Source organism: Ambystoma mexicanum, chromosome 4p, assembly GCF_040938575.1.
Source record: "Ambystoma mexicanum isolate Mex_15411 chromosome 4p, UKY_AmexF1_1, whole genome shotgun sequence".
Classification (NCBI taxonomy): Eukaryota; Metazoa; Chordata; class Amphibia; order Caudata; family Ambystomatidae; genus Ambystoma; species Ambystoma mexicanum.
In genome coordinates, this window is record NC_090927.1 from 1,275,125,078 (window position 1) to 1,275,139,713 (window position 14,636).

At 45.3% G+C, this 14,636-nt stretch overlaps 1 protein-coding gene across 1 annotated transcript in view; it reads left to right on the forward strand.

The window, feature by feature from the left end:
* The first annotated feature begins 257 nt into the window (after window positions 1-257).
* DACT2 (dishevelled binding antagonist of beta catenin 2) overlaps window positions 258-14,636 on the forward strand; it is a 58,124-nt gene continuing 43,745 nt past the window's right edge. The window contains exon 1 of the mRNA XM_069606963.1: window positions 258-704. Coding sequence (XP_069463064.1) covers window positions 492-704 — 213 coding nt within the window. The 5' untranslated portion in view covers window positions 258-491. The remainder of the gene's footprint in view (window positions 705-14,636) is intronic.

Genomic DNA, 14,636 nt, shown 5'->3' on the forward strand with positions numbered 1-14,636 from the left:
TCGTGGCCCCAGGAGTGGATGGACCCCCGCGGCCTTGAGCTCCGGGGAGCCGCTAACCTCCCGGCCCGGGTGTGGATTAGGTTTACAGGAAGACAAGGAGTAGGGTACGTGCCGAAATGGGGGTGGGGGCGCGTTGTGCAAGAGGTTCGCGAGGGGCGTGGCTTTGTCTGTGCCCAGGTAGGGATGGCCCAGGTTTAACCTCTGCAGACCCGCTGCAGCTGGCATGGGCTGGCCACGCCCCGCGCCCCACCCACTGCCCGGCACCAGGCAGGGAAGCTGCTTCATACGCTGCTTGGAGCAGAGAGTGAGTGGTTGAGCCGGGAGCTGGTCGGGACGGTGGCCGCACTGCAGGACGTGAAGCACAAGCACTCGCCTCCCTACCCGCCCGCGGTGTCTATCCAGCCCGCGTCCCCTCTCCGAGGCAGGCTCTGCGCTCTTCCCCCTCGCGGCCTCCCCCCTGCCATGCCCAGGGCCCGCAGCTAAAGACTGACATGCAGTCGGGCTGGGACCGAGACCGCGTCGGGGAAAGGCTGCAGGCCGCCCTGGCCGGGCTGCGGGAGCTGCACTTGCTCCGGAGCCGGCAGCAGGCCCTGGTGGCTCGCGCGCTGGCCATGGACGCGGCCCAGGGGCCCGGAGCCCCCCGCCAGGGCAGCAGCGAGGAGCAGCGCCTGGAGAGCAGCCTGAGCGCCCTGAGGGAGCAGCTGGTGAGTACCCAGGAGGCAATGATACCCACCCATGGCATGCATGAGCGTCTCGGTGCTGAGCAGTGAAACGTCCTATGCTCCTGCAACGCACAACTCGGGGCTGCGCTGCATGTCCCAAGCTGGCTTCACAGGCAGTGAAATGTCCATTTTATTTCGCCGATTAGACCGTGACCGGGAGCCGTGCCAGCAGAGACCAATGTATGCTGGGACACGTAAACAATATGTGCAGGGGCGATTAAAAATTGAGCATGTAGGAACGAGTTTGCAAGGTCTAGCCGCCTCTGGGCCTCTGCCCATCTCTTCTACCAGGATAGATTTCACAGGTTCTCAAGTTATACCCAAGATACGAACCGCCCCTTGCCAGGTAGCAATGAATGCTTTCGAACGTTGCATAGCAGCACCTGGAAGGATATGTTATCTACCAGGCCGCCTCTGCGACGCGATGCCACGTGCTTCATATCAAGACTGCGACCTGTTAGAATGTTTATTTGGCCGCGTCTTCTTCACTCCCATGTGAGGCAGCGTCTGGCATCTGCCGGCCGCGCTCTGCACAGTTCAGAAGTGATTTCCCCGACTCCCGGAACTCGCTCTATTTGCAATGCGGATGATCAGCCTTTTACTTCTCCTCTGGGGGTGTCCGGGAAAGAGGTGCCGCCGGCTCCCGTGCGCAGCTGCGCCAGGGCAGGCGAGAAGGGATGGGCGGCCGTGGCTTCCCCTCGTGTCAGAGACCGGAGAGCGTCAGGGCACAGAGCAGGGGCTTGCGCGCCACCACTGGCCGCCGGGGGCCTGCCGCGGGCCATCGCGCCTTAGACGAGACGATTTCACCTATCTAACATGGTTAGAATCATTTAAAAAACCTGAATAATGTGGTTGATGTATGTTATTCATGAAAGGTTCTTTATTTGTGGCAACTTTATTGTGAATACACACCCACTAGGCATGGTTAAAATGCCCCCAGGAAGTGGAGGCATGCTAACACAAAGCATGCAGAAGCCCAGGGGTGTTGCTGGGTCTGGAAAGTATCCGGGGGCTAAGCTAAGGCCCGGATTGGCGGGACTAGGAGCTAGCTAGCCTTTTGGTTGTATCCGGGGCTACAACCAAAAGACCCGGGGCTGTAGCCCCCACCCCCTGCACCGTTTCTAGAGCATACATACATTGTTGACTGAGCACTGCCGGGGTGCCCGCGGAATGCATCGCGGGCTGCAAAAAGAAACACCGGGACTGACGTATTAAGTTGACAAAGGCCATTTTTATTATGCAGCCGGTTCAAACGCTCCGAACATTGATAGATACATGACCGTTTCACAGCACGCACTAAAAAGTCCTTAAACAGTCAACTAATACATGATAATGCCTGTCCAGCGCCCCACACCTGAACATCAACCATCTTGAATGACCGCACTGTCCCGTCCCGGTGACCTCCCGGTAAAAAGGCCATTCCTTGCCCTCCTGGCCCTTCCAGGCCCCTGCCTTCTCTGCCGCCTGCAACCGCCTGGCATTCTGTATTCTCCTGGACCTATAACACTACTAACACACCCTACACCACACAACGGGGCCCGGCCTCGAGCTACACGAGCCCCAGGCCGTGCATGCACAGACACGCCCGCACGAATCCCGTGCCGGCCGCTCGGCGCGGAGGTCAAAGCAACATCTTTCCAGGTGCCATGGCATGGCCACTTCCACCGTCCCAGGGCTGAGTGGGGAGGGGGTGAGGTGGGCGAGGGGATTTGCTCGCCACTCTAGGCAGTTGGCTCTTGGAAGGCACTGTGTAAGTGCATCGGGTGGCGGTTCTCTTGAGCAACTTCCCACCCAGCACATACAGTGGGCGTGGGGAAGTGAGTGGCTAAGTGAGCGGCAGTTTAGCAGCAGCTCTCTGTGTGATTCGGAGCATCAGGGCATTTTGGGAGCTAAGAAGTCTGCGCTCCATTATTTTGGTCTGTTGGCCTTGGAATCTACTATCCTGGTCTACTGGCTTTATAATCGGAGTTCAGCGTGTGTGCGTGGGGAAGTGAGTGGCTAAGTGAGCCACAGGTTGCAGCAGGTCTTTGTGATTCTGGGCATCAGAGCACATTGGGAGCTAGAAGTGTGCGCTTGATTATTTCGGTCTGCTGGCATTGGGATCTACTCACCTGGTCTGATGCCTTTAAAATCTCTGATCAACATGTGAGCGTGCACATGGGGAAGGGAGTGGCTAAGTGAGCCGCAGTTTGGCAGCAGGTCTCCACGTGATTCTGAGCGTCTAAGCACTTTGGGAGCTAAGAAGTCTGCGCGCCAATATTTCGGTCTGCTGGCATTGGAATCTACATGCCAGGTCGGCTGGCTTTAATATCCCTGATCAGCGCGTGAGAGCACGCGCAGGGAAGAGAGTGGCTACATGAGCCGTAGTTCCCGGTTTAGCGGCTTAGTAACAGCAGTGATTGTCAGAGTTCAATTCTGAAATGATTATGCCAGCTGCGTGGAAAAGATACGGATTGCGAATTGTTAATCGTGCTTCACCCGGCAGAGAACTGGCAACTAGTGGGAGCATAGCATAAGAAGGCGTGCTATAGGTTTGAAAACACTGCTCTCCGGGATCTCTAATATGACTCAAACTCCGAAAGGGAAAGCTGATCATGGTAATAATAAGGATGAACACGGGAAAATAACGGCTTATTTGATTATGCAGAAATTAACATCAAGGATACAGAATACTGATGAGTTAACCATGGAACATGATTTGGAAAAAATTGACCAGGTGAAGGCAATCATAGAAGATGACCAAGAGGAGGTAGTTGTAGAAAACGAACTTGGAATAAATAACCAGATCAATCCTCCTTTTTGTCTTCAATTGATAACAAATCACTTTTAAATTTGTGTCTTAAATTTACAAATAGTCCATTGCAAACTATTGATCCATCAATGAATATTATAGGCTTTGACCCTGTGAAATCACCTAACCTTTCTAAATCTCTCGATCTGGCTTGTATTGCTGAAAGTGCATACTTCTCTTCTCCGGTTAATGATAATACTCATAATGAACATTCTTTCATTTCAACTGAAACTTCTTAGACTGAGCCGGAGGTCTCAGAGTCATTGGTCACCCTCAATGCTCTTTTCCTGTTATGTGACATCATACACAAGAAACAGGCAGTTATTAATACCGCTAGAGTTAAATTGGTGGACGCTATTATTGCAATGTGTATGAGCTCAGAAAACTCTCAGAATGAGTTGTGCCCTGCAAGGCCACGAGACAGTGCTAGGCGCCTCAGTGAACTTGTTATCAGAAACAGGCCAGAAGAGGCCTCCGACTCCCACCCAGCCAACCACGAGTTATAGCCCCTACAACTGTCCACATTTCAAGACACCTGATTTCTAAGACGCCAGTGGACCCCAGACCACCGACCGTAAACCAATCAGTCACAACAGGTCTAACAGAATGGTCACCATACCTTTATTTCACAATGACATAATTTGTAACGCAAGGTACACGGATGGACACATTATAGTACACGGAGGGACACATTATAAAAGTGAGGGTGGAAGCCTTGTAAGCCAGAAGATGCGACTGGGGTGAGTGACATGTGTGTGAGTCAGAGTTACCTAGAGACCCCCCCTGTACCAGCCTATGCTCATGGCAGGTGCTCTGTATAATGATAGAGTAGCACTGTTAGCATAATGTGGCTAATTGTTTCTTTGACCTTGATTCCCTGGAGACAGCGAGCCCAGCAGACCCCACGTGATGAAAGACAGACGTACTGGGCTGGGACCAATGGCCTGGCATCCCCTATGCAGTAGGATGGCCATGTATAGGGTCGCAACAACTAGCCGTGCAGGTTTTTACTGTATATGAATGACGCTGCGTCCCCTTTTAAGTTGCTGCTTGCACACTTTTTGCTCAGAACGTTCCTTGGCAGCAGAGTTCTTTGCTGGCACATTTATTTTTGTAGAAATAAAACTTGTTATCCGTGCAAGAGTTACTTGGGCTTTTTTCCCTATCGAGTTGTATTTTTTCTGGTGTGAGCGTTTAGGGGTGCGCCTTCACCCCCTTCAGCTAATCCAGAATAGGGCTGCAAGACTTATCCTTGGCCTCTGAAGCCCAGGGACCACATCTCTCCAGTCCTAAAATCTCTCCACTGCTTCCGGTGGCCGCAAGGATAACATTCAAGACCCTCTGCATCATCCACAAAGCTTTCTGGGCCTGTGACCACGCTATCTTCAACTTTACCTCCCTAAATACTCTCCTGCTAGAGCCCACCGCTCGTCTAACTCCCACTCTCTCCTCATCAAACGCTTCTCCAAGAAAAGAGTGGGGGCCAGGTCTCATACCTGGTCTCACACTTCGACTTTGGAAAGCCTCCTTGCTTCTCTCAGACTTGAGCTGGACCTCCTTAAGGTCCAGAGTCTTCTCAACTCTCTGCTTTTCTCCACTGCTAAACACCCTACAGCCATTGAGACTGGCAGCCTGGCCCTTCATGAATCTCACAGGTTACCAGGCCCCTATACCCAGTCAACATCAGCACCCCCTGCACTTCCGTATTGCCCGTGTGGGACCACTGTCTGGCGGCGGTATATCTCACCCTTGGGATCCCTACACTTTAGCACTTAGCCAATGGCCTCCTCAATTGGCTCTCCTTAGCCCTGCCCTCCCGGCTCCCACTAGCACTTGTCCTTACCCTGCTCCCTTGCTCCCTATCCTCTGCACTTCTCTTCACTGCACTTGCACGTCCGAATGCCACAAGGCCTAGTAGGACCACGTTTGATTATTTATGGTTTTTGCCACTGTTATTTACTCCCGTTCCCTCCCCACGTTGCCTTGTGGTGCCTCGAAACATCATTTGATTGGATAGGAGCCTAACAAATGCACAATAAATTAATACATTAGTGGAGATTCCTGAAACAGAGCATGAAATAAGCTGGTCACTTGTTCCTTCCATATCCTATCCTGAGTTATAGTGGATTTAATTATGTATTTTTCTCAAGATTTTTTGCGAATGGAATATGAGCTGATAAGAAATATAATAAAACCTTGAAAGATTTCTAACGATAGACAAGTATCGAACCTGCGTACCAATGAGTAGCAATGTGTGTTTTGAAAGATATTGATTTCATTGCTAAAAAAGTTATTTCTGCATTACACCATCCTTCATAATTGAGTGGGAATCATAATTTTACTAGACAATAGCTAGAAGACTTTGATGTTGTGGCTTGACTTAACTAAAATTGAAGGAAACCTCTGAAAATATCTTGGAATACAAGGGGTTATAACTTGTTTATTACTAATGTTTCTGGGAAAGCTTATTTAATAAAATCTGCCATTTTTTTATTACAAGAAACTTGGCTTACTCGCCCATATCTCCTTGATTGCTATCATGTTATACAAAAAATGGCCCACCAAAAGCCGTCAGCCAGACCCTCCGGGGTTTGATCATGGGTGTAAAGAATAATAATGTCTCTCAATATAATATAATAAGAAATATTAATGGCATTATGGCATTGGACCCAGTTTCTAAGGAGAATTCTGATATGAAGTGTCTTAAAAATTGGAATAGTTTTATTGAAAGCTACAACTTATTCCAACTCTGTCTCAAATCCAATTCTAAAGGTGTTGCTAGTTATACTTGGATGAATGGTATGTCTCACTCTCGGATTGACCGTAACTCGTTCCTTTTTAAAATGTATTCAATATTTTAGTCTTATTCCAAACAAAGCCAGCAATCATGTGGTAATTAAATGCACTATTCAATACAGAAGGGATATTATCAGGAATGTGGCTGGTATGTAACTATTAAATATGAAAGGTAATAGACTATAGATAAATTCAATAAGGCGTTCTATCTGAGACATATTCGGGATGGTGCTCTATTATGCCCAGCGCCTGAGGTTTATTAGCATAATGTTAATGACGTATTTGATTATATGAATAGGGCTCAAGGGTAAAATAATGGTGACGACACACAGGCACCAGGAAAAAGATATGATATACTAATTGCTGAGAAAAAAAGGCCGTGCAATGCTCATATTAGACAAGTCAAGGAATGGAAAATTTGCCTGGCTGAAGTGCAACAACAGATAACTAGGATTAGAACAACATTTAAAATTGGGCTCAGAGCACATAAAAGCTCTTCAGCCACTGCACAATGACATATTATGCTTAGTGATTTGCAGTTGAATGATGCACATACATTCTGGGCCAGATATGTATGCTAAAGGGCACTGAGAAAGGAGAGCAATCCTATCCCTGAAACAATTTGGCAGAATAATGTGTGACATCTACTATAAGGCGTGTGTCTTCACAAAGGCCTTTGACTATTTCTAATAAAAATTGCTTGGATTTCACCATTAATGGTATTGAAAGAATTATTTGTATGTTGAAATCGTCACGGGCACCTGGCCCAGATGGGATTGACAAGGAAAAGATCAATTCTTATCCTTATTTATAAAAAAGGCCCCTGGGTCTGCCACCAAATTATCACCTTTTAGCAACGGTAGACACCCCCCCCCCCAGGTGTTTTGTTACCTTGTTTTAGATTAACTGAATGCTTGGATAGTCAAGCACAATGTGATTAAGAACTAACAAACTGGCTCTAGAAAGGATGTTAACACCATTTCTAATATTTATTAAATACTGTCTGTTTAGCCAACAAGTTGATGACAAAAACTTTAAGGAAATTGAATGCAATCAAATATTTCGTCTCTAATAGTGGTGGTTACTCTATGGAAGGCCTACTTAAAATATACACGGCTAGCTTTGTTCCGTGCACCTTGTACGGTTGGGAGGCCTTCCATGGTAGAGAGATTACTTGGATAAAAATCCTCAAAGGTAAATTGTGGCATCCAGCATTAGGTCTACCTAATTCAGTCCCAATAGAGACTATTTGCAATGAGATTGGTTTTACTACTCCGCTCACTCGATGCAAAATCACCAGGAGTGGGCTCTATGGTGCCATTTTTACTTCATTCGGTCTCCCCCACTTGATTAGAAGAAACGTTCATGTATATGTGTTATTGACTCCACAGGTTTTTTCAACACCGTCAATAGACAAACACTGGAACCAACTAGAAAAATGGGGGTTGGATCATTCTATCCTGCATTTGATTAAATCTTTATATTCGGACACTACTTCCTCGTTGAGAATGAATCAAGAAGGGGAACTTTCTTCAGATATTCCCACAAATGATGCCCTAAAATAAGGATGTGTCTCTGCGCCGGTCCCGTATAACAATTATGTATCTGACTTGGAAGAAACATTACGAAAATGCCACAACTTTCCTCCGCCTATAGGCAGGCCAACATATTGGGCCTGATTGACAGAGCATTTCCCTATGGGATTGCGCCATTATAAAACATTTGTGTGAATCAGGCCCCTTATCTCTTGGCTTACATACGCGGATGACAATGTGATTTTTGATTTTTCACCCATAGGTCTGATATGCAGTTTATAAGCCCTGTCTGATTACTCTTTTTCCAATGACTTATAGAGTAATATAAAAAAAACTAAAATTATGATAATTAGGGCAAATAAGAAGAGGAACCCTGTTTTTAAACAGAAGATTAATGATACAGTGCTGTAAATAGTCAATGATTATGTGTATTTAGGTGTGCCTATTTCTAATACTTTAAATACTATATGTTTAGCCAATAAGGTGATGACAAAAACTTCAGGGAAATGTAATGAACTCAAATCTTTTGTCTCTAATAGTGCTGGTTACTCAATTGAAGGCCTACCTAAAATATACATGGCTAGCATTGTTCTGTGGGCACTGTACGGTTGGGAGACCTTCAATGATAGGGAGATTACTTGGTTACAAATCCTCAAAGTTAAATTGTGGCGTCCAGCATTGGGTTTTCCTTATTCAGTCCCAATAGAGGCTATTTGCAACAAGATGGGTTTTACCACTCTGCTCACTCAATGCAAAATCGCCACTCGTGTGCTCTGCCTCAAGATATTGGATGCAATGGATAACCGATCGTCTCTCTAATCTACTTTTGGAGAATTTATGGAAGAAGAAACAAATCTAGGTGCCCTTAATGGTTGGACAAAGGATGTTAAAATCTTTTTCCAAATGATTGATTATACAATTATTAATCCTTTGAATTTTAGGGTGGCCTGTAAAGAGCTCAAAGTAAAAGCTGCAGACTGGGATAGGATTAATAATATTGATTGGATATCTACTAAATCTTTATGCCAAACTTATAGTTTACAAGGAGTTTTTATACATAAACCTTTTGAATCTGTTTTGAGGACCCGAGATTCGAGAATCAGAAGATTTGTCATGAAGTTACGCGGTGATCAATTGCCATGTAATGTCCGGTTAGTTGCGCAGGCAAATATCCTGCATCACCACGGGTGGATTTTTTATATTGCCATCTATGATGTTTTTATTGGTGTTAATTGATGTTTTTTTTCCTATTTGTCTAGTGTAAAAGGTTTTGTTACTTAACCAATGCACCAACAAAAAATAAAAACACAGTGGGTGGACAAAGTAGAGAACTTAAAATAGGTGCATAAAGCTGAGCCCCTCGAGTAGGCAAGAGAAGGTCCAATAGGTGCATAAAGCAGAAACCCCCAAAGGAGGCAAGGCTAGAGAGGTACTAATAGGTGCATAAAGCAACCCCCAGTAGGAGGCAGCTGGTCCAATTGATGCATAATGCAAAGCCCCTCCCCCCCAGTAGGCTGGGGCAGGTCCAATAGGCGCATAAAGCAGAGCCACCCTAAGAGGCTAATAGGTGCATAAATTAAAGCTCCCCAGTAGACTAGCAAAGCAGGGTTCGAAAATTGAGAACTGTGAGCTATTTAGTTAATGCTTATAGCCTAGAAGAGCCTGGTTAGCTTAAAACCAACAGTTACCAGGAGCTACGTTTGGCTCCCCAAGCCAACTGATGCCGAACAAACACAATTATGTGAATTTATCTCTGTGCATTTGGGACAATCTATGAATTAACATTAGGACACATCTATATGACATTTAAAACATGAGCCGGTCCCCAATAATGGATACAATTATATGTTTGCATTTTATGTGTATGTTAGATCTGCGTAATTCTATGTACTAGCTCCTCGTTTCCCAGGGGTAGCTCCTGGTGACTGGTTACTGCTGGATACCCAGGAGCTGCTTGTAGCTTCTGTTTATCCAATCCTAATTTTGAGCCCTGCAAAGGTCCAATGAGTGCATAAAGCAGAGTCCCTCAGAGGGCTAGTGCTTATCCAATATAAAACCAACAGATGTCCACACTCTTGTGTAACTCTCCCGTCCCCTGCACACCCAATCAATTGTGAAAACAATCAATAATTTAACAATTGGAACAATTTGTTTTTGAAAAATGTTTGTGAAAAACAATTTAAGACAATGATTATGTTAAAAAATAACCATCAATTTAATGTTGCTATCAAATACAAGCTACACATTTGCATATTGATTCATTAGATGTTTATCATCTATACTGATGCGATTTAAACTTTACTTATTAAGCGTGGACATACACATTTATCTGTCACACTCATTTTAGACGCAATATTCTTCGTGGGCACACAGTACGTTTAACACATTTTCTATTAATCATAGAGAGTGTTAACATATATTACTCGACGTGTTTTGGGGTTGGTTTTGTCCCCTTCTACAAGAGTTGTTTGCCCTCTTTCTATTCCTGCTTTTGTTCTTCACCTATAATATATCATTCAATATTCAGTACAACATTCAGTTTTCATCTTGATTGGTCTCTGTCATGTTCTTTCTGTTGAACATATCTATAATAATAATCACCTGGATGTTCAATGTCAAATCTCCTATCTTGATAATGATGGGGGTCTTTTCAAAGAATAACCAAAAAGTTGTATTTAGAGCACGATTGGTATGCAACCTGTAGAAATAATAGAAAAATGGTAGAGAAAAACTAAATTAAAATCGGAGAATGATTCCTGAATTCTAGTTAAGAGTTCTTATCATGCAACATGTGCATCAGAATTTACCTGCCGTATCTTCATCTGTGGTACCACACAGTAAGTTAGTTAGTGTCACTGTTGGAACGCCAAGGAATCCCCGTGGGGGAGAAGTAATTTGGTTGGATGATTTTCCAAGATGTACCTGTACATGTGTTATAATAGATGGTCAAAGAATAGCCATCTAGAGCCTAAATTAAACCATGGATAATAGAGAATGGTCTATGAAACTTATGGGCATTGATTGTAAACAACTGCTTCTATGGAAGCAGTGGGTCTAAGTTGTCTTGCACGGTCACATCCCATGTTAAACGGGTCAGACGATAGAATAACTAATATTCACATGGTGTCTATCTGCTAACATATTTAGACATAGTATGTATGCTCGAGGCATCTGTCTTACCTTACTCTAAGAGCTTATCCAATAGGTGCTTAAAGGAAAAGACCCACCCCAAAGTAAGCTATAGAAGGTCTAATAGGTGCATAAGTCAAAGCCCTCCAGTAGGCTTGGGAAGATCCAATATGTGCATAGGGCAGCACCCCCAAGTAGGCTAGATTAGGTCTTATAGGTGTACAAATCCCACCTCAGTTGGTTAGAGCATGTCAAATAGATGCATAAAGCAAGGCCTGCCCAGCAGGCTAGAGAAGGTCCAATAGGTGCATAAAGCAGAGCCCCACACCCCCGTAGGCTTCTGCAGGTCCAATAGGTGAATAATGCAAAGCAACTCTAGTGGGCTAGAGAAGGTCCAATATGTGCAAATGTAGAGCCCCTGCAGTAAGCTAGAGAAGGCCTCTCCACCACAAGGGGGCTAGTGAAGGTCTAATGGGTGTATAAAGCACCACCTGCAGGCTAGGGCATTGTCTAATAGATGCATAAAGCAGAGCCCCTCTAGTAGGCTAGAGAAGATCCAATAGGGGCACAAAGAAAAGCTACCCCCGTAGGAACATAGAGCAGACTATTTCCCCTCGAGCACATCATCCAATGGGTAGATCCAAATCCAATGTGTACACGCATCAATCCTTATGGAACACGTGCAGAGCAGATCAGGTGGCTTTAAAAGCAGCCACTTCCAATGGGTGCAAGAGGCGCGCCACCCTTGTAGTGCCAGACAAAGGTAGAGCACACCCAAATGGTGCATAACGCAGAGCATTATTATTATTATTATTCATTTGGTATTTATTGAGCGTGGACCCATCTGTGGTGGTATGCTGATGACCTAAAGCTGGTCTTACAGGATCTCCCAAACTCTGTGTCTGCCCTAATGCAACAAATCGAGAGGTTTGGTCGTTTATCTGGCTATAAAATAAACAGGCTGGAGTCTGACGCCATGTGTGTCTGAAATCTGATCTGACTACTCATGGATTTCGCCGGTGTCCTCTAAGGATGCTATACCTGGGTTTTTGGTTAACGACTGATATGAATATGTTGATGAAGAAGAACTTGAATAAGCCTATTGACAAATTGGAATTGGCGACATGGGACTCATTTAAACTATCCCTAAGGGGTAAAATAAATGCCTTGAAAATGATGCCCGCCCCATGCATTAACTACATTCTTAGCATGGTTCCCCTTCAAGTTTCAAAGAACTCTTTGAGGACACTGAGGATGAAACTATAGAAATTACTGCTTCCTTGTAACAAGCGTGGTTGAGCGCCCCTCATTTCTCCAAATATCATCTTGCTTTAATTACGACGTATGTTGCTCTTTCTGGAGAATTATTTGGATAAATGGGCGATTGCGAAGCAGCTTGAATTGTCCATTAGCACCCTGGGCGGGGGAGCCAGCCAATCTGGTGGCTAGGAATGCAGCTGACACTACAGTGAAAGCCTGCGTTCCATGCCGCCTGTATGGCCGGTTCCCTTGTCCGCCATCTTCCCCTCAACCGACCCTGCTCAAAAAAAAATTCCACTTACCTGTTGTTTGCAGCGGTGAGTTCTGCCGCTGAGCGCTGCTACTTATCCCGTCCCTGCTCTGACTGCCATGGAAATGGACGAGGGGATCCGTATGAAACCCTGAGTTCCTAATCATGGCAACCATGTTGGGTAGAGTATTTGCTCTACGTGAACAGGATGCCTGGAGGCGTCTTGTGCACGGAAATAAAATACTTTCCTTTAATTAAAAAAAACATTAGCATGCTGCACGGGTGTTCATGGTGACATGGCAGTCGGTGGCGGGCCACCTCCCTCGTTATGGGACCCTTGCTACGCTTGGGCCCTTAACTTGGGTGGCGGGTCATTACCCACAGGGTGGGCCTGTCACCTGTTGCATTGCTGTAGTGTAGGAATGGCTGGCGAATAGACCCCAGTTCACTAACAGAATTATTGAGGAATTCCTGGCTAGAAATGTTTAAACCAAGATACTTTTTCTGCAAACAAAGCATCCATATGGCTGAATCTGTCCATCAGGATCAACAGACAACTATTATTCTGTCCCAATTGGTATCTGGAAGGAGGGAGGTTGCTTAATGATATGTTTGTGAATGGGGATTGGATACCTTTTACGAATCTTAGTGCTGTCAGGTCTCAGTGAATGTACACGCAGAGGATGTGGTTCTCTGAGATCGGCCATGTCGTTATTGAGTTGGGTTGATGCTTCCTCAGATGCTCAGGGGGCCACACTACATGCATGTAGAGACAATCAGACGGCCTCGTTGCTCTCCAAACCTTTGAATGGAGCACTGATGGGGCACGCCAAGCTACTGGAGTCTTGGTCAAGTTGCCTCACATCCGAGCTGACAGAAGCACAGTGGGCGCCCATCTGTGGGAATATTTCCAAAATGTCCTTTAATGTAAGCGAAAGAGCGAGGCAGATCAAGCTGTTGGACATTATATATTGGACTCCTGACATGATGTACATATGGGGGATGAATAATTCTAGCGCTTGCTGGGGATGTAAACATAAAACTGCCACGTTGGAGCACGTGATTTGGGACTGTCAAAAGGTGCAGAATTTCTGGGGTGCCATTGCCGATGTGTTGAACAATGGTGTTGGGTGTGGATTTAGAATATCATTTTGACCCTGATTCTGGGAGAAGATGTTTAGCTGGAGGACTTATCCTACTCCCAAATGTTTGCTTTTCAGGGCATCCCTGGAAGCAAAAAGAATCATACGGAGAGAATGGAAATCATTACCTGACCAGGTCCTCACGGTTTCAAGAAATGCATGCTCTGTCCCTCACTGGGGGGGGGGGGGTTATCCTGAAATATCCCAAAAAGTGCAGGGTCTTTGAATACAGTTGGGGAACATTTTGGAACTGGATTTGGTGTAACTGCTTTTGTGTGTGTGGGGTTGGCTATACCTGGGGGATGCACTCTTGTTATTTGTACTTTACTTATTATGTTTTCTTTCCTATATATATAGTTTTCTTGTCTTGTACCTAATTATATAAAATGCTAATTTAAAAAAAATACACGTTCGTGTATAAATAAGAGCATGTTGAGTGGGTTTAAAAGTTAGTCGACTTCCATTGGGTGCGAGTGTATAAAGCGTGGATTTTCAGGTATTGGGATAATGTGGGGTGCATAAAGCAGAGCAAGTGCAATCTGTGCATAAATCAGACTTCATTAGCAGAGCAAATCCAATGGGTGGATAATGCAGACTACTTCCAGTGGGTGCATTCAGCAGATCTCTTCCGGTGCATTCATAAAGCAGAGCACTTTCAGTGGGTGCATTGCGCAGAGCACACCCATTGTGTCCCTAAAGCAGAGACATCATTTGGGGGTCGCCAGGGGTCTCACCTGCGACCCCTGAGGTCTCTCTTGCTACACCTAATAAAACAAATTAGATTGATGCTGCTGGGCTGTGTCGGTTATAGGTAAAAGGTTCGAATGAAAAGGATCGAATGACAAAAGGGTCGAATCAAAAGGACCGAAAACAAAAGGGTCGATTTATTTTTTTTATTTTTTTTGGAGGGGGGTGGTCCTCCCCCAAACCCCCTTCTTTGTGGTAAAAAACTCTTTTTTCTCCTATACGGAAACCCCCAAAAATATATATATTCAAAAAAAAATTCCACCC